The sequence below is a fragment of the Grammomys surdaster genome, unplaced genomic scaffold (genome assembly GCF_004785775.1).
Source record: "Grammomys surdaster isolate TR1022 unplaced genomic scaffold, NIH_TR_1.0 325, whole genome shotgun sequence".
Taxonomy (NCBI): domain Eukaryota; kingdom Metazoa; phylum Chordata; class Mammalia; order Rodentia; family Muridae; genus Grammomys; species Grammomys surdaster.
In genome coordinates this window covers 2,071,399-2,096,577 of record NW_021604744.1, presented here as the reverse complement: position 1 = coordinate 2,096,577, position 25,179 = coordinate 2,071,399, and the positions used below count along the sequence as shown (strand labels likewise).

General features: G+C 41.5%; 1 protein-coding gene and 1 pseudogene across 1 annotated transcript in view; one reads left to right on the top strand and one right to left on the bottom strand.

Moving 5' to 3' along the window:
* The window catches only part of Gsap (gamma-secretase activating protein), a 56,273-nt gene extending 31,527 nt beyond the window's left edge, over positions 1–24,746 (top strand). Inside the window, 11 exon segments of the mRNA XM_028778150.1 lie at positions 2,443–2,547; positions 2,968–3,027; positions 4,202–4,245; positions 5,380–5,465; positions 10,307–10,427; positions 10,727–10,779; positions 14,138–14,215; positions 17,400–17,617; positions 19,857–19,926; positions 20,434–20,516; positions 24,675–24,746. Coding sequence (XP_028633983.1) covers positions 2,443–2,547; positions 2,968–3,027; positions 4,202–4,245; positions 5,380–5,465; positions 10,307–10,427; positions 10,727–10,779; positions 14,138–14,215; positions 17,400–17,617; positions 19,857–19,926; positions 20,434–20,516; positions 24,675–24,746 — 990 coding nt within the window.
* Positions 12,304–13,654, bottom strand: LOC114630036 (annotated as a pseudogene).
* Positions 24,747–25,179: the final 433 nt, after the last annotated feature.

Here is a 25,179-nt window from a genome sequence, read left to right as displayed (position 1 = left end):
GGAGAGGAGAGGAGAGGAGAGGAGAGGAGAGGAGAGGAGAGGAGAGGAGAGGAAGAGAAGAGAAACATGGGGGCTCCTTCCAGTTGCCCAGACAGGATCTTACTGCCTAGATGGCAGCTTTGCTGTTTCTCCATCCCCTGGTGCCCTGCCTGGGCACCACTCTCCCCACTTTTAAGAAATAACAGCTTCCTTCTATAAGGGTATGTGATTCCACATGTTCACCTAACATCCTTAAATAACAGGTGGCACTGTAACTCCATCTTCAGAGAAAACGACAACTAAGACTCACATAAGCGAGGTCACCCCAGAGGGACACACACAATGGATATTTTATCGTGGCCATGACACAATTTGATGCTTACCTTGCTGTCCTGTGGCTTTGGCTGAAACGATTCCCAAGCCTGTCCCTTAACCCAGAATTCATACACATGAACCCAAGATGGATTTAGAGGATTCCTACAGGTGCTCTGGGGGTCTTTAACAGCACTTCCCACGCCCTAATGGTGAGGGACCAAGAGAGCAAGAACTAGGGCTGTGTGGGTCCTTGCTCTTCATACTTAACCTCCAACTGGCACTGGAGAGGGTCAGAGAGGGTGCATCCTGAAGCTCCTTTCCTGGTCCAGCTCAGGGTCATGAGGTTTTTTTTATGGTTTGATGTTTGCTTGTTAGGCATTTTGAGGAGAATGACTTAGGCCTGGAATCTTCCATGCTAAGTGCATACTCTGCCACATACTAAGCACACGTTCTTCCACATGCTAAGTGTATGTTCTGCCTCTAAGCCATACCCATTGCCCTTTCAAAATAAACTCCATTTTTCCCTTTTTTTCCTTTAGTCTGTGTCTTGTTCTGTATCTTAGTCTTGCCTGGAACATGTGATCCTCCTGCTCTAGCATCCTGAGTGCTGGCCTTAACATGTGAGCCACCATGCCCAATTTAGAAAAGTAAATTCCTTATGAATGCATATGTATGCATGTGTGTATGTGTGCATTTTGTGTGTGTGCATGCGTGTGTATGCTGGTGTGTTTGTGTGTTAATGCTGGTGTGTATATGTATGTTTGGTATATGTGTGTATGTGTGTCTATGCTGGTGTCTGTAGGTATGTATGTGTATGTGTGTGTGCACGCGTGCACAAGAGTGCACAATATAGGCCAGAGGTCATCCTTGGGGGTGCTTCTTCAAGTACCATCTACCTTATATTTTTGAGACAGGGTCTCTCACTAGCCTGGGGCTTGCTAATTAGGCTACACTGTGTAGTGAGCTAGCCTCAGGGAGCTGTCTGTTTCTGTCTCCCCAGTCCTGGAATTACAAGTGTAAGCCACTGTGCCTGGATTCTTTATGTGGGTTTTGAGGATCAACCTTAGGCTCTATGCTTACAAGACAATAATTTACATCTGAGCTATCTACCATTCAACTGGAAAGTAAATTCTTAGCTCCTTCTATAAAGTTATTGAGAACTCTGCTGATATGAAAAACAATCACTAGCAAAGTGCCAGATGTTAGGAGTCTAGGTTTTGCTGAACTAACTTCACAGCCTAGTCTAACCTCTCTGGTATATTTTCCCCTGAGTTCCTTATGTAGGCAAGAACAACCCTAAACTTCTGATCCTCCTATGTGCTGGGAATACAGTCATATGCTATGACTCCTGGCTCATAGGGAATTGTGGGGGGGAGGCTTCCTGCATACTAGGCAAATACTCTACTAGCTGAGCTATAGCCCCAGCTCCCAATTCTTTGATTTTAAGTCTCTATTGTTCTTTAAGTTTGAACAGACATTTAACATTTAAAATATTCTTAATATTCTTTTATTTCTTCTTCCTTCATTTCTAGAAGGAGTAATGTTAAATTCTAGTACCACTCAGGACATGAGTCAGCAGGGGTCCCATGCTCATTGGGAAGGACATGGTTCTGACTAAGACGTAACTAAGAGAAGCTCACAAGACCCCATTGGAATAGCGTTGAGGAACTTTGCTTTCTTATGGGGAGTCGGAGGTGAGGGATGTGCAGTGCCATCCCTCTTGTGGAACCAAGACCAAAGCTGGTGTATGGCTCAGCTGGGCCATTACAGAACTCTCCTTGTCAGACCTGAGTGCTTCCCCAGCATCAGGAGCCTTTGTCTTTAGAGCTGAAGGCGTTTGTCTGTAAAGACCTGGCCGAAGGGTATGATTACATCAGGAACTTACACAGATTCTGTCAATACAGATGTTTTTGTGGAAGGTATGGTCTCTGCTGACCTGCTTATTGAGCTAAGAGGAAGACTAGAGTACAGGGCATTAGGGCAGAGGCAGTGATGCCTTAAAAGTTCTATGAAAAGCTGTGTATATTTTGGATATGGGGAGGTGCTAATAATAGATAAGTGGCATTTGCATGTATCATAAGGATAGGGCATGTAAAAACAATTTAAGATGTCATTTTAAAAATACCTATTAAATCATTTTGTCCCTAGGTGATTAGAAATTCTAGCCATCTCCCAAGAGACAGAATAGCTGAAGACATTGTTTGGGCTCAGTGGGATATGTCAGAGCAGAGACTACATTATATTGAACTAAAGGTAAAAACTACCCCATGGGTACCTATTTCTATGGAAACAATATAATTTTGACATCATTGCTGTGTTGATATCTATTTATTTTATGCATATGGATGTCTCACCTGGAAGTGCATCTGTGTGCCATGTATGTGCAGTGCCTGTGGAAGGGAGAAGAGGGGACTGGATCCCCGGGAACTGGAGATACAGATGGTTAGGAGCCACCATGTGTGTGCCAGGAATCTAGCCCAGGTCCTCAGGAAGAGCAGCCAGTGTTCTTCCCCACTGAGACCCCTGCTCTTTAATAGCCGCAGTGTCTTTAATGAGGGCAGTCAGTGAAGGTTTATTACAGATAATGAATAGCTTTTCATTATTGCTTCTTGACTGTGTTTTCTTGTCAGTCTTTTTATTTGGGGGATAATATGCCAAGCATTTCTTTTCTAGACACCAAGGAGTATCTTGAAATGCATCCAGTTTTGGGCAGATGAAAGTTTTAACTTACTGGTAAGTACATAGAATGATCACTCCTAGGAAATTTTACTAGACTCAATATCATTAGCCAAAATTTGGACATTTTGCTATTGCACCAACCACTTGCGTGATCAGATAACTTGGCTTGTGCTGTCACAAGGCCTCAGCTCTCTAACAAGTGCAGAGTTGATACAGGTGAAGAGGACATCATGCAGAGGAGAGTGCGCTTTTCAGGTGACCACCCTACCTGGGGCCTAGAGCAAGGTAATAGGTGTGACCCAGAGTAGATCACACTAAGTGGTTGCAAGTTATTTGACTCAAAGCAATCACGAATAGAATGGATTTGAGGAAGAAAGTCAGAGTGTATAGTTTAGTAAGTACCAGCATTGCCCTTGGAAAAGCTATTGCCATTAGTTTGTCTATGGGAAGGTGCCTCTTATGTCTTTATCTGAGATGGACAGTATTTCCTTCCTTTCTTAGGACCAATATTGGTATCAAGCACATATTGGTTTGCCACTATTACAAGACTTGCTTATCATTTCATGCCCCATTTTTAGCCCATCCACACACTCCAAAAGAAATCCCAGGCTCCCTTCCTTCCACAACTATCTATGGCTTGTGAAAGGTGGCAGCTGTCAATCATCCTCGTACAGTGTACAATCTGTTGGTGATACTCAAGTTAAAGACAGAGTCAGCCTTGCAGGGAAGCATACACTGACCGTGTCTGTAAACTCCAGGATTCCCAGTGCACTTCCTGCACTGTGGGGTGTGGGTCTAGCCTCTGGAGGTGATGGTTAAGGGACTCTTTACCACCAGGCCAGCCGAGCACCGCCAATTTGCTTTGCATTTACAACCGTTATTATGTAATGCTGTTTTTTACTTAATCTTTTTGAGATTATAGTATAGTTAAAATCTCTCCTTCCCTCATTCTTCTCTAAATTCTTGGTCTTTGCTTGCATTCATTTTTATTGTATGTGTATGTGAATATATATATGCATATATAATTCTTTTTTATCAATCATTCCATTTGTTTACATCTTGTCTGTATATTTATATTTGGTCTGTGTGTCACTTATTTGCATGTTTTCAGGGATGAGCATTTGTCACGGAACAACCCATTCATGTGCTATTTTCTGGGGAAGGTCTGTAATGTTTGTGATGATGATGCCATTTTTAATGCTCGTATCCTCCTCATTTCTTTTGACAGTTTGAAATGTCCTTGGACATATCATTAAGTGGCTTGAGATTTAAGTAAATTATCCATAGAATGTCAAATTTCACAAACATTTATAGGTAGCAAAATGATGAGCTAATTATGGTAGGTAGATACTCAGACAATCTGATATTTTGTGCACCTATTTTAAGATTTCTTTTATTTCATTTTATGTGCGTGGGTGTTTAGCCTGCATATATGTCTGTACTACATGTGTACAATGTTTGCAGAGACCAGAAGAGGGTGTTGGATCCCCTGGAACTGGAGCTACAAGCAGTTGTGAGCTGCTGTGTGTGTTCTGATTATCAGACCTGGGTCCTCCAGAAGAGCAGCCAGTGTTCTTAATGGGTGAGCCTCGCCCCTTGTGGATCTAATTAACATTCCCGTTCTTTATAGAATATAAACTGATTTATTAAGCAGGGATACAGGATTAAATGTATAAAGTCAGCTGTGTTGATTTTCTTAGCCATGTTCTCCTGCAGGGCACCTGCATTTATTTTGATGTGTGGAAGTGCTTGTCTCCTTGTGATTAAACAGAGAGGGTTTATGATTCAGCATGAACTCATTTAGATCAAACATCAAAATGCTTTCTTATTGCCAACAAGAGGTCACAGGTCAACCCACTTGTAACTCAGCACAGTCTCTTGTTTTATTTTTTCTGTTTTCCTCTTTGCACAAATGGGTAAGGTTTTTCTTTTCATAGAGTATTTAATATGTAGTAAAACAAAAGAAGCTACAGCATTAAAAGCAACAACAACAACAACAAGAGAAAACATAGAACATCAAAGGCCAGAAAAAAAAGTCTTCCAAAATGAGAAATGGCAGTCTTAAACTGTTTAGTACTTCATTAGCTTTATTTAAACATCTATAGATACTTAATTGTACCTATTTTGAAACATAGCATTATATTTTAGATAATATTACCATAAAGGTCCAAATTACAAAAACATATATTGTAAGTAATATCATTTTCTGTCTATTGCCAGGCCTACACTTTTAAGCACCATTTATATTTTTAGTCACTATTTTACATGATTTAACAAACATTGTCTGCTGAAATGTATAGGAAGCATTTCTCTACCTCAGTGAGTGTGTTGTAGTGCTCATAGCATGCATGAGAGGAGTATGTTTTTAAAATGTGTTCAATAATTGCTTTTTCTTTATAATCTTAGACTCATCAATTTTGGATATGATTATCATCAAGACCAAGAGAAGCTATACAATCAGTCTTCTCTCTGCATTTTTACCAACCACACAGGTAGAGTCAGGATCATGCTTACCAAATTTTATTCGAATTTGTATACAAGTTCTATGCAATTTGTATAGGACTTGAGTTCTATAGAAAATGCCATTATGGTTCAACTATGTGAACAGTATTGCTAAATAAATTGTTATTTATAAAAGTATTATTAAAGAAAGAAAATGAAGTATAACAGCCACATTATTATAAAAATCAAGTAGATATTACACATACATTCATAGACCAAACTAGTATAATTCTGTCATCGCTTTCTGTCACCTCCATTATAATTTTGTATATATTTTGTATTTATGAAAAAACTATCACCAACAAGGTTATTGTTCTAATAGGTTTTATTGGTATTGTTTTAATAGAGTGAGTAGATTCATATTTATTCAGTGCAAAATTTTCTATGAGGATGAAAATGCTTTCTGTGTCAGTCTTGCTGATATATTGGGTTCTAATTATTTATTTTTTACATTTTTTGCGTGTATTATATGTCTGGGGGTTCATGTGTGCCATTGCACATGTATGTATGTGGAGATCAGAGGAAAATTACGGGGAAAATGCGATGTCATGGCTGCTGTTGTGAAAGTCAGACCTTGACACATACCTGTTTATACAGAGAACATGGCGAGGGAGAGGTGGTTGGGAAGATGCGCATGAACAAACTATGCTATATGCCTGTATAGTGTTGGGGTCTGGGAATCACTGCACAAGCTACTCAGACAACCATTCTCAGTCAGACAGGGATGGATTTTTGAGCGCCACAGCCTAAGACTGATCAATCAGGAACATAGGTCAGACTTGGGAGCCAATTGTGACCTTGAGTCAAGATCCTAAAGGGTTTTTTAAGCCTGAGATCTATAAACATCCGTGTCAAGTTATTCCACCAATTAGGAGACTTCCTTAGGAACATGTCTTTGTTGTGTACTTACCCTGGTCCCATTTGTTGGGGTATTCAACTATGGCAGGTGACTTGCCTTGTCTAACATTCTTGTCTTAACTTGTCAACCAGGATGGGACTTGTCTTATATAACATTCACATCTTAACTTGCCAGCCAGGATGTCAGTTACCCATGTACATGTCTCTTCCTGACAAGTAGGATGTCAGTTCCCAGGGAGGTCTTGGGAACTTAAACATTACTCAACCCCTACTCAAAATGGAAGTCTTACTCCAAATAGCTTCTTATATAAGAGATCAGATGTTTCTCTTATGTTAGGGTCCATCTCAGGGGCAGCTTATAAAGACAAATATCATAAAAGCTTATACACAGGTGCAGGAAGTGCTGTTGGGTGGTTGGTTCAGGTCCAATCTTATTGTGGCTAACTATACAAAGCAATTCCACTGACTTCTATCATGATTGCTTTCCAAGGGCACAGAATATAACAGAATATGTAATTAACTTGGCACAAGAAAGTTCCTAGTAATAATAGAAACAATGTATGAGAAAGTTTCCTTACAATATTAATAACAGCAAATATTGGCAGACTAGACAGACAACAGTTACCTAGGCTTTAACATTCTATCTAGGCCATAATATTCTACCTAGGTCTTAACATGTACAGATAACATCACAGTGAGGCCTGGCCTGTGTGTCATTAGTACCCAGTGATAATTATAATACAAGGTAATCACTGTGGCTGCTGGATGGAGGAGGCAAATGAGATCTGAGTCACATTTGAGACAACTGGAACTTGAAACACAATGGGCAAAGAATGTAGAGAGAGGGAAAGATGGAAAGATGGGTGTGATGTATCTCAGAGATGCTTTCCTGTAACAAGGTGGAAAGGAAAGGCCCTCAGGTTTCTGGCATCAGCAGGTGAACAGTGATGGCATTTGCTTCAGTGCAAGAGCTTTGATGGGACTCGTGAAGGAAGATCATGAGCATTCTTTTGAACATGTTAACTAAGAGACCTGGAACGTAGAAGAGTCAGGGTTGACAGTGGGTAAGTGTGAGAGTTGTCAGAATGTGGTGAGCATTTGAAACCTCAGGAGGAGGATAAGGTGAGAAGGGGGGTGCTGAGGAATAATATCTGGGAGCTTAAGTGTTAGGAGGAGCATGCAGTTGAAAGGGGCAGTGGGTGTCTCTTGAGGAGGGAGCTGAGCAAGCATGATAGCACAAGACCCAAAGGCAGGGTGTGGCCTCTCCCAAGAGAAGGGCCAACAGTGTCTGGAGAGATGAAGTTCCCAGGGGCTGGCCTGTGAGCCTCCTGCCGCAGGGTTGAGCATCACACAGAGATAGAGAAGTCATAGAAGCTTGTGAGAGAGGCAGCAGCAGAGGGTGGCATTGGGATTTAGGGAATTTTTTTTAACTCCAGTTGTTTAAATGCTTACAGGATATATGTAGTGGCAAAGGAAAATGGGATACATCCCGGCAGAAAAGACTGGTAGGTTTCTGATGGTGGAAGGAAGTGAGACCCTGAGATCTGGGACTCACAGGGATGAACCGGGTGGGCGCTTCCCTGCCTCCTTTGCTGTTGGATATAAACAACCACTTCATGCTTTAAATCTCTGTGGATTTCTTCTTTTTAATTTACTCAGAGGAACTCATGAACAGTAGGAACCATAATATGCTAGGGCTATACAACTTATTTAATAACATACTGGGTTCATCTGGTAGGAGACATGGGGGCGTCTCTTCTTTTCCTTTCCTAACAATGTGTAAGAGGATAGAAAATGGGGCTTGTCCTTCAGTCTGCTTTCAATAGAGAAAGTAAGTCTGTCTCAAACGAACTCCCAGGGTTAAGATAAAAAAAGCTGGAGAAGCATTTTGTCCTTGTTGTTTGGAGTAGTAAGTTGCCAGTTCTCATATCTTTTTCCAATTAGGTTTAAAAATGATTTCTTACCTCTATGGTTAAAATAAACAAGATTGTGGTATAGCTATACAGGTTGGTGAAAGAATCCTCCCTATAGGCCAGACTAAATAGAAAACAGGTTTATTGCATATACTGCAGAAAGAGCAGTTGGTAGGGCATTGATAGACCCGTGTGTGAGTGGCGGTGGACGGCAAGGTCTCCATCTTGGAGGGAGACACTTTGCATGTCATTCCTTATGTGAAATTAGCCCCTTGCAAATGGGAGAAGTTCTGTGGTCTGGGGCTGCAGATAATTTTGCCTGGGTGGGCTGCTCTGCTCTTCACTGATTAGGGAGAATGGCACCACGATTTTTCTATTCAGGAAGCTTTCTGGACCAAGCTTCCCTTTCTGATTTTCCCATTATGGCCTTCCCTCCACTGAGGTCTTCTTCAGCAAAGTAAGATTAGAGAAAGGTCCAGAGTTACTTAACTCACACCTGGCTCTAGTATAGTACAGGTCTGGGCCGTGAAACCAAGATGCATGGCTTGAGAAAGGAAGGCAGATAGATTGAGGGGCCCACACACTTCTCTCTTCATGTTAAGGGCAGCAATGTGATGGTGATTGACAGCCATTCATCATTACCCAGCACCCCCCACCCTCCAGCTGTGCAGCTACCCACTTACTCCAAGCGTCTTTGTCCTGAATATCCCTGCTCTAGGAAGTGAAGCTGGGTGCAGTCCGAGGAATAAAAGGCTAAAATTTGAATGATGGGTCTTAGGCCTGTGAATCACTTAAGATTATTAATTCATGCAGACATTTCTAGTAAATCCATGGCTGTAGGAAGGCCAATCAGACTTCATCACTGAAAAGAAAATATTCTCATTCCTTCTGTATCTGACGGTCTACCCTGACTATGGCTGGGGCTGTGGTTAAACTCTCTCAGGAGATCTAAGTTAGCTGCCTTTCTTTCTGTGTACCACCTGCTGAGGGACCTAGGCCACGAGTGGGGCACTGAACCCCCTCCTTCCTGCTCCCATGATGGCAAGTTCTCAGAATCAGACCAGCATTGGAACAGTTCATGGGGCCTTTAAATAATTTTTCCAATGAGATAATTTCCCTTGGAAAACTCGTCTGTAGTAGTTTTCATTGTCTAGGTAGTTCTCAAAGGCCAGTGTGGAGATGTTATCTTCATCAGTGGTGAATATTTACTTAAAGTCTCTGGATATTACATTAAGAATGTACTTTGAATCTTTAAACTGTGACTTCCTCCAACTTATAAATAGCAGCTAAACGATTCTGGAGCAGTAATAATAGCTGCTGACACTTAGAGCGAGACCTAAGTATTTTTGCTAGCGATTTATATAGATTATTGAAGAACCTTATAAATGGGTTCTGTGTTTTCTAAATGTACAGATGAGAAAGCTGAGACTTAGAGAACTAACAGCAAAGTCAAGGAGCTTCATAAACCAAGAGCTTGGGAGACAGAGGACAAAGACCGAGGCAAAGCCAGCCTGCTGTGCACAGTGAACTCCAGATCAGCCAGGGCTTCACTGCAGAACTCCAGCAAACCAAAGTTAACCTGCCTCAGGAGTGCTCAGCCAGGAAAGCCTAGTTCAGAGTCAAGAGTCTAAAACGTGGGCTGGAGAGATGGCTCAGTGGTTAAGAGCACTGACTGCACTTCCAGAGGTCCTGAGTTCAAATCCCAGCAACCACATGGTGGCTCACAACCATCTGTAATGAGATCTGATGCCCTCTTCTGGTGTGTCTGAAGACAGCTACAGTGTATCCATATATAATAAATAATCTTTAAAAAAAAAAAAGAGTCTTTAAAAGAGTCTAAAACGTGAAGCGTTTGTGCTTCAGGCAATTTTATGAGGGCTGCTCACCAAGAAGCAGTTTAAGTATAAAGTCTTTATTTGTTGGCAACTGACATTAGCCACAGATACTGGAGGGAGGGAATACAGAGCTAGGTGGTCCCCTTTGACGTGGGACAATGCTGTCAGGGCCCCAGCTTTGATGAGTGTAGCTTCACATATGGTATTGACCCTCATTGCTCATAGGAAAGGTCCATGATTCACACTTCAATGTTGCTTCAAAAATGTTGGATGCTTTCTTTAGAGAGGACACAGTTTGGATAACCGGGGTCCAGAGCTATGAGAGATGCCTTTGGGGAAACAGCTGGTAAGATGGCAGCATGTGCACATTCACCAGACCTTCATGGAAGCAGGAAGTTTCCTAGACTACGCAGCTTCCAGTATGTCTGTTCATTTCCCACCCTTCCTTTGTCGCCTGCCACAGTGCACTGCCTCTAACTGTGGATGCGAAACGCTGACTTCAAACTCATAGCAACTTGATATTACTTTGTAAATTTATGAGTAGTTTATGAAGTAAGGTCTAAAGGAATAGAAATAGGTGAATAATGGCTCGGGAAATTTAGGATGCAGAATATTTAAATGCTGTCAAATATCTTCTTTTCTCAGGGAGTTTCTTTCTCAGAAAGAAATCACGTATTCGGTCTTTTACCTCCATAAAGGTAACTTTCCATTTATTCTCCTTTACTTTTACATTTTACTTTCTCCAAATAGTAACAAATGAAACTGTAAAGAGCTTAATGTTTAGCAAACAATTTCATCAGTATATTTTATGATTAACTGTATAGATATGTTTTATGAAGAAATTCATTAATGATAAATAGTAAGATATGAAATTTCTATGTTTTTATACCAACTTGTGACTTGTTCTAGACTGTAGACCATTTCTTTTATTTTTAAATGGTTCTTTATTCATAAACTTGATGCAATTTACAAACTTTACTGTACATTGCCAAATAAATCTGCAATGAAAAATAAAATAAAATAAAATAAAAAATCCAAAGCATGCCAAATGTGTAGCTGTCAATCTGCTAGCCATTAGGAAATTAGAATTCAATGATGTATTCAAGATTTTGCCTTAGGCATAAGGAATTTTATAATGTGTTGAATTCTGCCTTGTCACTTGTCATCTGAGCCACTGGCAATCATTTCTTTAAGGTAACCAAATGACCAAGAATACCAGATATCTTTACTGCCCTCTTAACCAGCAGAATCAAGAGAAACATAAACCACACATAAAATGCACATGTGCCATGTCCCTTAGGTGTGGTTTACAAAGTTAAAAAAAATAATCTCAGATCAAATATATAAGAAATACTGTTGAACTTCGTACTGGTTTGTGCAGGAAAATGTGCTTCTGGGTTTCTTTTTTAAAAGTGCTTAAATAGCTAGATTTAAATCAAACATGGGATTATTTTTAAAAAGGAATCTATTACCAACCAAAGAGTACTGATTCAGGTAAGGCAATAAAATGCAAAGTACATTGATTTGTGTCACATTTTATAAAACATTAACGTAGGCTGAGTTCCTGCTGGTCTTCTGACGTAAACACCACTGCATGACTGTAGCAATCATTTAAGGATCTCCAATTTAGGTATCTTTCATAATCTTGCTCAAAGAGTCTTTGTGCCAATCATTCCATAAGTTTATTAGTTTGTCATCAATTGCAACACCCCGCTAGTAAACGGAAAGGTAAAATGATGTCCTACTTCAGAACTTCAGGCTCTACACTGTGGCTCTTCCTCATGAGAAAGGTTGAGCCAACAGGAAGCAGGTTCAGCCCAACAGGACCCTGTTGCCCCAGTGGAAATCACTGCTCACAAGTGGCTGCCTTGCTTTGCTGTACCTAATATGATACAATTAGGATCATACTTTCAGTTTAGTTCAAACCTTCACACAACCATGAAAAAGTGTAACAATTTAATGAAGAGGCTTCCTGTCATAATTTTGGCAATAAAATTATTTCATACCTGAAAAAGCTATGGTTTAGAAGACCTAAAAATTTCTAAACCAGTATTGACCATCAGTTAAACTTTTATTGGCTCTAAACAAACAGGATTTTGCAAATCTTCATACCCCATAGGCTCAATAGAGAAAGGTTACTGTAAAATCACAGCTGCAATAAACTGATACTGACTTCCCTGCTTAAGATTTCACTTTTCAAGAAAAAGGTGGTAAAGAGTGGCTATTGTGTGTACTTGTCAGGAAAAATACAGTAAAGGCCCCACTGCTCAGTCCAAGATACCTAAAGTGAGCAAAATGAAAAGGCTGTAACTGGATGTCAGCTGACAGATTATCCACTAAATGACCTATTAGCTAATGTCTTCGGTACTGCTGTTACACGGGCACTCGAAAGCTTATGTCTGTACGTTGGAACGATTTTCTTTAAAGCAACATCGGTCCAGACATATGTCAATGTAGTTAGCCATCTTCCTTTCGAGGTGTGTACCAGCCATTTTTCTCATGTATCTGTACAATGGAATTATAGGACTGTTGGGCTCGTGCTAGATTATACTGATTCTTATTTGCTCCAAACTGCACCCGGGCTTTGCCTTTCACTAAGGTGGCATTGATCTGCATGATGACAGATTCTATTGAGTAGGCACTGCTCCAGCCCTGTTTTGTGAAAAGTTCATACACAGTGCTCCTCCACCCAAGACGTACCCTCCTGAGAGAACAGGTAACACCACTAGAACAAACGGAGGATCAAATGGAAAATTATCCTTAAAAGAGAAGTTACGCAAAATATATTCTATGTCTTCTTTTTCTTTTAAGATCTGAAGATCACTGTGCAAAGGACTATCAGAGTCAATCTTATGTAGTTTGACATGCCCGTCATATGAGCTGTCATTTATTAGCTCCACTGAATAAATCCCTGCCTTGTAGCTCTGTAGACGTCCCTAAGCTCCTTCATGAGTCTATCTGATGCTTGTACTGACACAGACACTGCAACATTTAAATGGTCTTGCCTTTGAGTCTTCCTGATTTTCTCCAATATTGCCAAATTTTCTTTCTCAATCCCATCGTCCTCTGACTTTTTCCCATTAATAGGCTCTTCTTCCTTCATCTCATAGTGATCCAAGTCTTCTATATCTTCAGCCACCTCCTCTTCTGAAGTTACTTCTTCCGTTGTCCCATTCTGACCCGTGGGTAGTGGTTGATCTAGCATCTCAACATCCAGGTGCTTAGGAAGGTTATATAATCTGCAGAGGTCACATATCAACCACTTCAATTGCTGACGGAGCGAACTGTTGTTCTTAGTATCTTCTAAGCGTTCCAGAACTGATGTCAGATTTGGGTCATCAGAGTCCACAAACCATATTGGTGAAGAAGATGGGTAAGATTCCGTGATGTTGCAGTGGAGTGTGAGCGGCGACGACGGCGGCGAATGTGAGCTGAGCTGCCCGGCGGCGGCGGCTCCAGGAACTGGCAGTGCAGCTCGTCCAGCTTCCAGCTGACGATGCGGAATCATTCGTGGTTCTCGTCGAAGATGGACGCCAGGAACTTCAGCTCGGCCTTGAGCCCTGACACGGACATCTTCCCCTCATCTCCGGCGTGTGTAAGACACTTTTATGTGTTTCTAATTAACATAAGGAATTCAATCAGCCATAGTCAGAGTCAGAGGAATACAGCAACGCTGGACACAGTTGCCCAGGAGGCTCACTCCCCTTTCTAGCTAAAGGTGGGAGTGTGAGCTAGACATGTCCTAGAGGGTTGGCAAAAACTGTCATGCATAGAAATAAACCCTGGGAGACCCCCGACTTAGATCACTGAGACGACCCCACTGGACCCTAACCTTCCTACAGTTCTTCCCTATGGTCTGGGTTTCTGCCTGAGCTGGAATGTCTGCTCTTCTGTGCCTGCCCTCAGTCACAGTAGATGGTCCACCTTAGTGGCTTTTGGAGAGCTCTAGAAGGCAGCAGCCACTTGCCCTGTCTGTGAGACTGTTATATAGCGTGAGGTCAGTCTGAGCCTTTCTTTTCTGAATACACTCTCTGGCTTCACGCTCTTCATTTGCAGGATACAGAAAGACCTTCACTGAAGCTCCTGGAAGTGCTGACTCACAGGTCACAAATGGCATCACTTTTCTCAACCTTGGTGGGCATTCTGGTTTGCTCTTTTGTTGTTGTGGCGATTTGAGACCCTTTAAGTTTGTATGTTAAATGCTACTATTGGTGCGGTTAAGCATCTTTTGAAAGTGCATGGCACATTTGACATGATCTTGGGTCTGTGGGAAATGGCCTTGGAGAGCCTGTCTCTATTGCTTCCTGGGATGCAGGAGGGAGATAGAACGGCTCCCGAGCCTGTGCCCGTCTCAACAGTGATGGAGAGCCTGTCAACTAACGGTGCCTTTCCTTTTCTCCTCCTGTGAATAGCATGACTCAGTCCAGAGCTTGTAAAAACAGCCTGTCTCACACAGCTATCTTCCCTTCTTGAGCATGATTTATTAGCAGCTATAAAGCTGTATCCAAGATTTAAACTGTTCTTGAGAGAATCTTCATGGTAACATTTACTTTTTTGAGAAGTATGTTTTGCTATCCATTGCTTATAATTTCCATTTATTATTACCCTGATGAAAAGGATTTGCACTGGTTGAAATACAGAGACTTTAATCTAGCACTACTTTTCCTGGGGAAACACATAAATCCCTATTTACTCCAGATAGGGCAACAGCACACCAAACAAATTATTCCATCTTGGTAAACCAGTGTGTTTACTGGGATTTCCTATAGGAACATGAGAGCGCCTCTGCCCTTCCCTCCCTGAGGCATGTTTTGGTGTGGAGGGGAAAACAGTCACACAACAGCATCTACGTCTGTCAGGCAAGCCCATGAATAAAAGCCACTGTTTAGTAAATAACGTATGTTACAAAGTTTGCTTATTTTTGATCCTCACAGCCGGTCTGCCCGAGGATGACTGTCCCATCTCCCAAACATTGAAGTGGAGGCTGAGGAAGGTTCCTTTCAGTGTCTCTCCTTAGAGATGCCCTGTCGGTTTCCGTCTCTGTGTAACAGATGACCACACAGGCAGGGTTTAAAGCAGCACAGGCATTCTGATCCCAGGCTGGAAAGGGGGAGGGGTGCTGAGGAAACTGAAACCAGTTGAGGGCTGGACCTGTTCCTTCTGTGGTGTCTGAGGAAGAACTTCCTTCCTGCCTCCTCTGGCCTTTGAGACTAATCTTATCATTCAGGTTGCTTTGTCACTGTGTGGTCACCCTCTGCAGGCCAGTTCCCCTCTCCCCTCCTCTTAGCAACACTTAGTAACCACACCGAGTCTACCAGGATAATCCAGGATTCTCTCCTCATCTCAAGGTCCTAATCACACTTGCAACAGATTCTCTTCATGAAAAGTTAATTTAGGGCAGGCCAGAGGGCTCTGTGGGTGAGGGCTGTGGAGCACAAGCCTGAGCCACGTTCAGTCCCAGGTGGAAAACCCCACAAGTTGTTTTCAACACACACACACACACACACAGGTAACTAAATGTGGTAGGATCTTTTCTAATTTGACAGAGTCACAGTCACAGAGTCACCAGCAGGAATAGCGGCCTTCACTGACCCTGACACAGGTAACTACTGATGTTTTAGCTAAAACACTAATTATTTTTATGGCACTGTCCTGCACACTATGGGATAGAAAACCCTAGAGTTCACTAAACAAATGTTAGTAGGACTCTCCTACCCTATCCCAACAATGTGTCACCTTACACGACCTTAGTATATTTTCTAATGTCCTGAGACATCACACTACCACAACACACTGATTAGTCATGAGGGGTGTTAACATAGATTATTGGTATCTTAGTTAGGGTTTTACTACTGTGAACAGAAACCACAACCAAGTCAACTCTTATAAGGACAACATTTAACTGGGGCTGGCTTACAGGTTCAGCGATTCATTTCATTATCATCAAGGCAGGAACATGCCAGCATCCAGCACAGTGCAGGAAGAGCAGAGAGTTCTATATCTTCATCTGAAGGCTGCTAGCAGAATACAGGCTTCCAGGAAGCTATGATGGGGGTTTTAAAGCCCATACCCACATTGCTGCATCTACTCCAACAAGGCCATACCTCCTAATAGTGCCACTCCCTGGGACAGGCATATACAAACCATCACAATTGGATACCCATACCTTTCTAGTAGGTCCCTCTAAATAATTTCTTTCATTTGCTACAGTAGTGTTGCCGCAATGATAAGAGCTTGCAAGTCTTTGCATTACATTTTTTAATGCTATTTATTATTGTCTTCTGAAAGGACACGTTGATTGGTTGGAGTTTTATCCTCCCCTTTCCATGAGTGCCTGCTACAGCAGGGACTATCATGTGCCTCTTAAGGAGAGGAGCCCAGCTAGCTGACTGAAAAAAAAAAAAAAAAGGAAGTTTCTTTTATGAAATTCAGTACTCTGTTTTTCTGAGATCCTAGGAGCCTGTTATTATAGTTTGTCTCAATTTGAGTATAAACGTTCTGATTATGCAAATATGCATAGTGTGTAGAAACTGTGAAGGTGCCAACTCTAGGTACTAGGGTCATAAGAAAACCACCAACAACTGCACAGTGTCAAGGCTCCCAGAGACATGCTCTTGATAAATACTAGTCTTAAACTTTCCTAAACAAAATGACGATGATGAGTGGGCCCACATGGGAAACACATTTCATAGCTTCCTCAAGCCATCGAAAAGATGAAGAAAATTCCTATTACGTACTATCCCTAGCTTATCACACTGAGGAGTCATTCCTGTTAGAATAGTTTTATTCTAATTTCCTTCCAGATCACTTAGATTCATATAAAGCTACTGTTGACTCAGAAACAAAACTATAGGTATAAACAAGACAGCCATGTCTTAAGTGTACAAAGAGTGTGAGGTACACACAGAGCCAATCAGATCTGGATTCTAAGGTGAAAATACTCCCGTGGGTCTCACCATGTGCTACTGGTAACAAGGAAACAAATATGCTGCCTTGTAATATTCAAAAAAAAGCATGTTGTCCTGGGGTTTCTCTGCACCGGAATAGATTGTATCACAGGTGGATGGTGGATGACTCCAGTCTCTCTTTCTTCCTACAGGCTACTTTGTGGCTGTTTACTCCCCTGGCCATTTCCTTCATTTTCTTAACATTCAGCATCCAGACTTGATCTGCCACAGTCTGTTTCTGACAGGAAAGGTTGTAGCTTCTGTCTCAGAGACACAGTCTTGCTTGCTTACTTGAGTAACTGTCTAGGTGCAATCTTTTATTTAGTGATCTGCTTTTTTGGTTTTTTTGTTTTGTTTTTTCTGTTTGCTAGGAAACAACAAAATGGCTGCTGTGCTACCTTCAAGTCCTTTGCAGTCCCCGCCAGGGTCCCTGATTCTGGACTGCTACTCTGGAAAGGTCTACAGAGCAACCCTTAACCAGTCATACTTGATGTGGTTCCTATGGAACACCCATCTAGACTGTGAGATAAAGGCTGCACTGCACTGTGCACTGTCCTGTGGTCGAGACACAGGTTTCCGGGAAGAACAGGTGAGACAATTGCTTGCTCGAATTTAAAAACTGGCAACAGATGACACCAAGTGTGCTTACTTAGTGCTTCAAAACACGCAGAAGTTAGGCTTTGCTCTGAACAGTGTTGTTGAGTATAGTCTTTCTTGGGGCTTCCTTTAAATGAGAAGTTGAAAGTTCTTGACTTAATGGGAAAAGAAATACTGTCTGGTCAGTGTTGCTAAGGTTTGTGCTGTTTTGAAATGTATCTCCTGAAGATAAAGAGCAACTAATTCCTCTGCTCTCTCTTCCTTTCTCTGTTTTTCGGAGATGAGGTTTTTCTCTGTAATCCAGGCTGGTCTAGTTCTCACTCTGTGGCTCACACTGGCCTTACAGTTGAAGCACTTCACATTGGTCTCCCCAAGTGCTGAGATTTCAGGTGTGAGCCCCCAAACTCAGTACTCTATTTGGCTTCTCCATGCTGTGAACTAGTGTTCCAAGGACACGCTCAGAAAATAATGAGTTTCTCAGATGACCTGCTCCCCTCTTCCTGTTTGTATCTGGTATAATGCATTACCAAAAGGGCCAAGCAGGCCAGGTATAGTGCCTCAGATCTGCAATCCCAAATGCTAAGACAGGAGATTTCTATGAGTTCAAGGCTAGCCTGGGTTACACAGTAAGTGTGATGATATCTTGGATTATAGAATTAATTCCTGTCCCAACCTTCTCTGAAGAAACAAACACCAAAGTTCTAAGATCTTGTGGCAAATATTTATTACATTTTTAATAAGATAGCTTACTTTGTACTGCACCCTGCCACGTATAAAGCACTATTTTGTCACTTACTTTCTGAAGCAATTCTAACAAGTCAAGAAACTTCTTTTATCAATCAGTGATGACTGGGATTAGTGGGTGACTAGTTAGTTGAAAAAAGTACACTTAAAGGAAACATAAAAAGATACATTTATTTGCCTAACTTTAGTACAGACCAAGGCCTGTTCTTTGTGAATGAGCTAACTAAACTTCTGTCATTTTTCTTCCATAAAATCAATACTCTCTGATTTCCTGTCCTTCTGGAAAGGTTTGTGCATGTGGATGCACATTCACATGTGTCTTCATGGGTGTACACGCATGTGTGTGCATGCACATCTATGCACATTGTGTGTCTTCAGGCATTCTCCACCTTAATTTTTGAGACAGGGTCTCTCTAAACCTGGAGCTTTTTTTTCTGTGCTCGGCTGGCCAGTTGGCCAGCCAGTGCCTCTTGCCTCTGTCCAGCATTGGGGTTATAGGCATATGCTGCACCCTCATTTTTATGTGGGTTCTAGGGATCAGGTCCTCATGCTTGCATGGAATCACTCACCCACTGGGCCATCTCCTCAGCCTGTAAACATCTTATCTCTAAGGAGATCAGTAGTGTAGAGAAGAGTGTAGACTTGCCTTTACCCACTCTCTACAGTCCTTTCTTCTACATCTCGCCATTTAGTGTTTCAGAATCCAGCTCTCGTCTTGTCATGTCATAGAAACATGATTTTTGACTCTTGCCACAATATGCCACTTTTACTGATGCAATCTGCATTGAACTTGTTTGTAGACATTTTGATTAAACTGCCTATGTAAAAATAAGTACAACTGGCACAGTAGATTTAGAATAAAGCATCCTGTCGAGAGTGAGCTATAGCTAGACATGTTTTCCCTCAGCCATCAAGTAAAAGGTGAGAACATCTTTCTTCCAGCAGTTGAGTGGAGGGATAGAAATTGTGTAAGAAGTTGCTGATGTGGTAGGTGATTTCTGTCCACTGAAAGGGAAGGACAGAGGTCCTCCTCGTGGTAAGTGGTGTGAAGGTGTTCATTCACAGTGATGGCTGCACTGGACTTTAACCCAATGCTGGTGTCTGTAAGCTCCATGGTTTTGCTGTGCATTACTCCTGTGTCCAGTAGATCTCTTGATGGGTACTTTGCATAACACCATCCGTGCTTGAAAAAAATGCATATTGTGTTGAGGAAGGTTCTTCTGGAGCCTACCCAAAGGGTTCTGTTAAAAAGATATCTACAAATGATCTTATTTACAATACTGTCAGGACTATATTAGTTTTTAAGCTAGAAGTAGGTATGTTTTCAGGGTACTACAAAATAGATGTAGAATTTAAAAACTTCATTCACTATATATTACATCTTTATACATGTATTGTGTATTATATATTACATATTTTGTACCACTTTGGTGGGACGCAGTACAGATTTAAAAGCCAACAGAGTTCTGTGGCCTTCCTTTTAAAAGATTATTCAGTGGATTTCCGAGCGTGTCTCTGCATGCCATTCATTTGACCTGATTCAAGAATTTCTAATTGGTAAGCGTTGCTGGTGCTGTGCTGTGAGCTGTATGTTCAACCTTTCGCTTAAGGGAAGTCAGTAAGTTGATAATGAAGGCTTCTGTCAAAAAAATTTTTTTAATTTCATTGCAATCAGTGGCTAACGAAATCTCATTCCCTTGTGGATTTTGCAAGAAGCTGTGGTTTGCAGAGACCAATGAGGTAAAGATCAGATTTTGATTCTGTAACCTTATTAACAAAGATTTCTGTAAAATGGATCTTTCTTAGCCCAGTTTTATGTTGGTTGGCAATGTATGACTGGCATCATGTCATGGTACCAAGCAGTACAAAATGATTTAGAAAAAAAAAAGTTACTCTTCTCATTGTAAAAGGAGCACCTGAACACTTTAAGCTGTAGATAAAATCACAATGGCTAACGTCCAGTGACATGAGTGAGCGGCGAGGGTTTACAGGTTTACCGGATGTGGTTAAATCACCATGCTGACTTCTCTGTTTCTGTTATGTCTCATTTTATAATCTGCTCAGCTTCTTCCTATGGGAGTGTGTATGCAGAGCTGGATGACGTGGACATGCTCTTACCTTACTCCTCTGTGCTGACTTGGAACGCAGTAAGTAACAAAGTCATGGTGGGCTCAGCACTGTGGGCCATGAGAGACCATTCCTGCTATGGTAACTAGCTTTGTGATTTCACTTCTGTTTTGACTGACAAAGAGCTGAATTGAAATTTCTTGTCAGACAGTATAAACAACCCTAATCAGAAAATTCAAAATCTACATGCTGCAAAATCTGCAACATTTTAAAGGTTAATGTAATGCCACATATGAAAAAATTATCCTACCTGGTAAATTCAATATACATACATGCATACACATGCATATACACATATATATTATATACATATTCTGAAATGCATATGCAAAAGGAGTTTTGTTGTGTCAGTAAAAGTTGGATGCTTTGGGAAGACTCAAAGGCATGTTTCTAAAGTGTGTGTGTGTTATGAAAGACAAATAAATAAAAGACCTCATGTCCATGAAGGATTTCAAAACCTAAAATTTTTTAAAAGCCAAATCTGAATCACTTCTGCTGGTAACCACCTTGGTCAAAGATGCTCAGCCTACAGTGAGCACTGGCCAGAAGTATTTACATAAAGCAATACGCATGATGGGCAGACACAGGGTGACTGTCTCTCTTTCTTCTGGCAGGCAGAACAGAGCTTCAGTGATGGTATTCTATAAGACATTTTTACTCCTGTGTTGACCAGATTCAAGTATGTAATAGATGTTATGAATGAGGAATGGTTAGACCACTGTGATGATTCTTGGTAGAGTTTGACTTTTAGGATACCTTTCCTTGTTTTTATAAAGATTTATAAAGAAAATTAGGCAACTCAGAGCTTCAGGAAGAATCAGACACATGCTTCCTGTTGGTCTAGACACCTTTACAGTAGACGGTGATGCACCAGGACGCTGGTCCATATAAGGCAGCCCACAGTGCCCACCTCTTCCCCTTTCAGTTAGATGGTGGAGCAGTGTGCTTGGTCTTGAAGCAGGAGTTGAATTAAAACGGTATTTATAGCAGTATTTAAGCAAAAATTTAGGCAGCAGGCATTGGGAAATATGTACTAGATAAATCATGACACTTTTCACTTTGTGTTTTGTCTCTGTCTCAACACAATTGGTAGAGGCATGTAAAGAACATGTATGTAATTCGACACTCAGGAGGCCTCCGCAGGAAGATCCTCAGTTGGAGGTTACCCTGGGCTACGTAGTAGTGAGACCCTGTCTAAAGAAAAGAAAGAGTCAAATGCATTTGATTTACTTAATATTTTTTGTTTTCTTTTCTTTTTGTTTTGAGACATGAGCTCATATGCTCCAGCCTGACCTTCCTCGGTTGCCTGGGTAGCTGATTTCCTTAAATCCCTGGTCCTCTCAAGTGCTCCTCCCTCCCAAGTGCTGGGATTACAGGCATGCACCACCATACACAGTTATGTTTGATTAATTTCTAAAGTTTTGATAATTACAATAATAGTGTTTTCCTGAAGGCCTTCTCTGATTGCTTTTTGGATTATAGTTAATAGATTTCTTTGCTATGGTGTAAAATTGCAAGGGTAAAGACAGGGCTTCTCCTTTTCCTAAGCACCCACTTTGCTTTTCTTTCAAATGACTTACGAATGTATAGGCAGAATGTGGTTATGCGGCAGGAAGTCTGCAGGTTACACCATCGGGTCAGGAAACACACACCTCAGCTCCCTCTGTGTGTTACCTATTGCTCTTCTGTCCTATGACCGAGGTGTGGAGACGCAGGATTGGGAGCAGTGGTCCCTGGGCTGTGTTCTTACCTGGATGCTGTGTGAAGCCATCATCCCAATGGGCAGGGATTCATTTGTTCATTTCTCAAGGCTCTCTGAGACCCAGGAGACCTTGTGAACACACACATATGACATCAGGAAGTCCCACAAAAAAATGTAGAGAAACCCATAGTTATAACTTCGATACGCTAGACTTATCTTGGGGTTTACCAAGTGGCTTTAAAACTTCTTGTGGTTGGGATAAGTTCCCGTAAAAGGCCTCCTCCAGTCCCATGCTCTGTGCACTCATATTCATCTTTAGTAATGATGCAAATATTATCCTTCCCTAGTCAACAGTCATCCCTAATGCTTGCTACACAGGAAGTAGCAAGTTCACATATCCGGATGGAAAGATTGACTTGGATTTCTTTTTTTTTAATTTGAGACAGAGAATTCACTGTTTAGCTCAGGCTTGCTCTGGGCAAGCCTCTCACTTGGATCACAGATGCATAGCACTACACTTACCAGCAGCTGGATTTTTAAAATAAACTCTATTATTTTAAACACGGGACAACAACAAACAAACAAACACCAAAAAACCCAAACTCTGAATTTAATTGTATGCAGAGTCTATACACGTCAATGGCCTTCTATACGGTTAAGTAAAATACTAGAAACTATTCTTGCTCTAGCTAATTCTAAACTGTGCATTGTGATTATAGTTGTTCTAAAATGTTACTATTGTACCTTTCAAACTCCTATTTAGAACTTACAAAAGTTACTCTTTTTGTTGCTATAAAAAAATAAAATAACACAAGAAGCAGTTTAAGAGAGAAGAGGTATTTTTCTCATAGTTTTTTGGATACAGTCCTTCACGGTGGAGAAAGCATAGTGGCGTGGCGGCAGCTGGCCATACTGCACCTCAGCCTGAAGTTAGGAGCTGCAAATGCTCTAGCCCCATTGGATTAAAGCTCTCTGCAGTCCCATACCCACAAGGAAAGGTGATGCTTGTATGTAGGGCTGGTCTTCTCACCTCAATCCACCTAATGAGCTATGCCTCACAGACATGTCAGAGATGTTCTAGACACTGCCAAGATGAGAATAAATATTAACATCACAGAACCTGGGATCCCAGGGCTGCTCTGAGGTGTCTGTCGCTGAGCATCGGTGAGAGAAGCATGCGGAGATCCTTACCTGCAGGAACTCAGTAGCACTGATGTTCTGCAGTTTACTGCTTCACCACAGGTGACTTCCTCCCGTAGGAATAGTGTGTAGGTGGCATTCAGCTGTCCACGCACCCGCCAACACGTGCCCGCCAATCAGACATCTTTACAAAGCACTCTTAAATTGCCATCTGCATTCTGAAGGAATCTGGATTGACTGGCGGAAAGGCAAACTACATAGTTAACACAGAGACATTTTTTTTTATAGTATCTATGGGGTGAGGGCAAGTTGGGAAGTTTATCCTTTTAAATTTGGTCCCCAGCTCTTTAAGGAGTGGAGTTTCGTACAGCCAAGGCTGGGCTCAGACTTCCTATGACACTAAGGATGGCCTTGAACTCATGATCCTCCTGCCTCTATCTCTCTTGCCTCAAATTAGACATTCAACTACTTCTGGCTCACCAGGTTTGTTCTACTGGTCACTAGTTAGCAGGATGCCAGGGGTGGGGTTAACTGGCATGAACTGCACATCTTAGCACTGGACTGTCACACATTCTTTAAGAGGTCCTGAGATCTAAGTGGACTCCATTCACTTTAGTTCCTTCTAGAGAGGACAGGACCAACTAGTGCTACAAATAGTGAAAGAAGACAAGAGCAGAAAGGAAAGGCGTACAGATAATGGGATGCTTTCATTTAATTGTGACTTTAATAGCTCAAATATAATTTCCCTCATTTGTTTTTAAGTAGAAATGTCTAAAAATACAGTATTAGTTCTATATTTTCTCACAATGATTGTTCCTCTCTCTTTAGAGAACCAGTCAGCTATTATTTAAAGAATACTTAAAAAAAGAAAAGAAAAGAAAAAAGTGGGGTGGTTGTGCACACCTTTAATCTCAGGACTGGGGAGGCAGATGCAGACATATCTCTGTAAGTTCGAGGCCAGCCTGGTCTACAGAGTGAATTCCAAGACATAGCCAGGGCTATACAGAGAAACCCTCTCAAACATAACAAAAACAAATCAAAACAAAAACCAAACTCAAAACAAAACAAAAATCCCAACCCCAACCCCCGCAAAAAAAAAAAAAAACAAACAAACAAACAAACAAACAAGCAACAAGAACCAAAACAAAACCAAAAAAGGGATATTTCATTTTCCAAGGCAAGAGACACAGTACCCTACTTGTACTAGGAAGTTATTTGAAGTAGAAGTTATCACACAGGAAGTTGGGTATCCTCGGCTCCTGTCTATGTAGAAGACACTTTCTGAAGGCCTGAGCATGGGTGGTTGACACAGTGTATTCATGTTTCCCTGCCATAGGAAATTCCCGGAATCAAGCTTGTGACAGAGGAGCTCCCATTGCTTCTTATGAAGATAAGTCCTGCTCTGTGAGGGTGAAGCAGTCATGTTGAGAAGCCCTCTGCTGCCCCTGATATTACTGTGGTTTCAAAAGGTATTGCAGCCTGGTAGAGAAAGATGGAGCCTTGGAGCAGATTGGCTTGCCTGAGAGTCCTTCCAAAGAGCCTGTGTAATCAGTTGCTGATATGATATGTTAGCCTTAGGACTGTTTGAAGAGGGAGGTTTTCTGAAGATAGAGAATTACAGAGCCCAACTTGAACCATGGATGGCCCACCAATACTTGCTACAAAGCCTCTTACTGAAGGAGCTTCGGAACACATCTTTAGGGAGGCTGGAATGCCTTGTCCCTGATTTGTAGTACTTCCTTCAAACACACACACTTACACACATATATACACATACACACTTACACACATATATACACACACACATACACACATATATACACACACGTGCATGCACATGC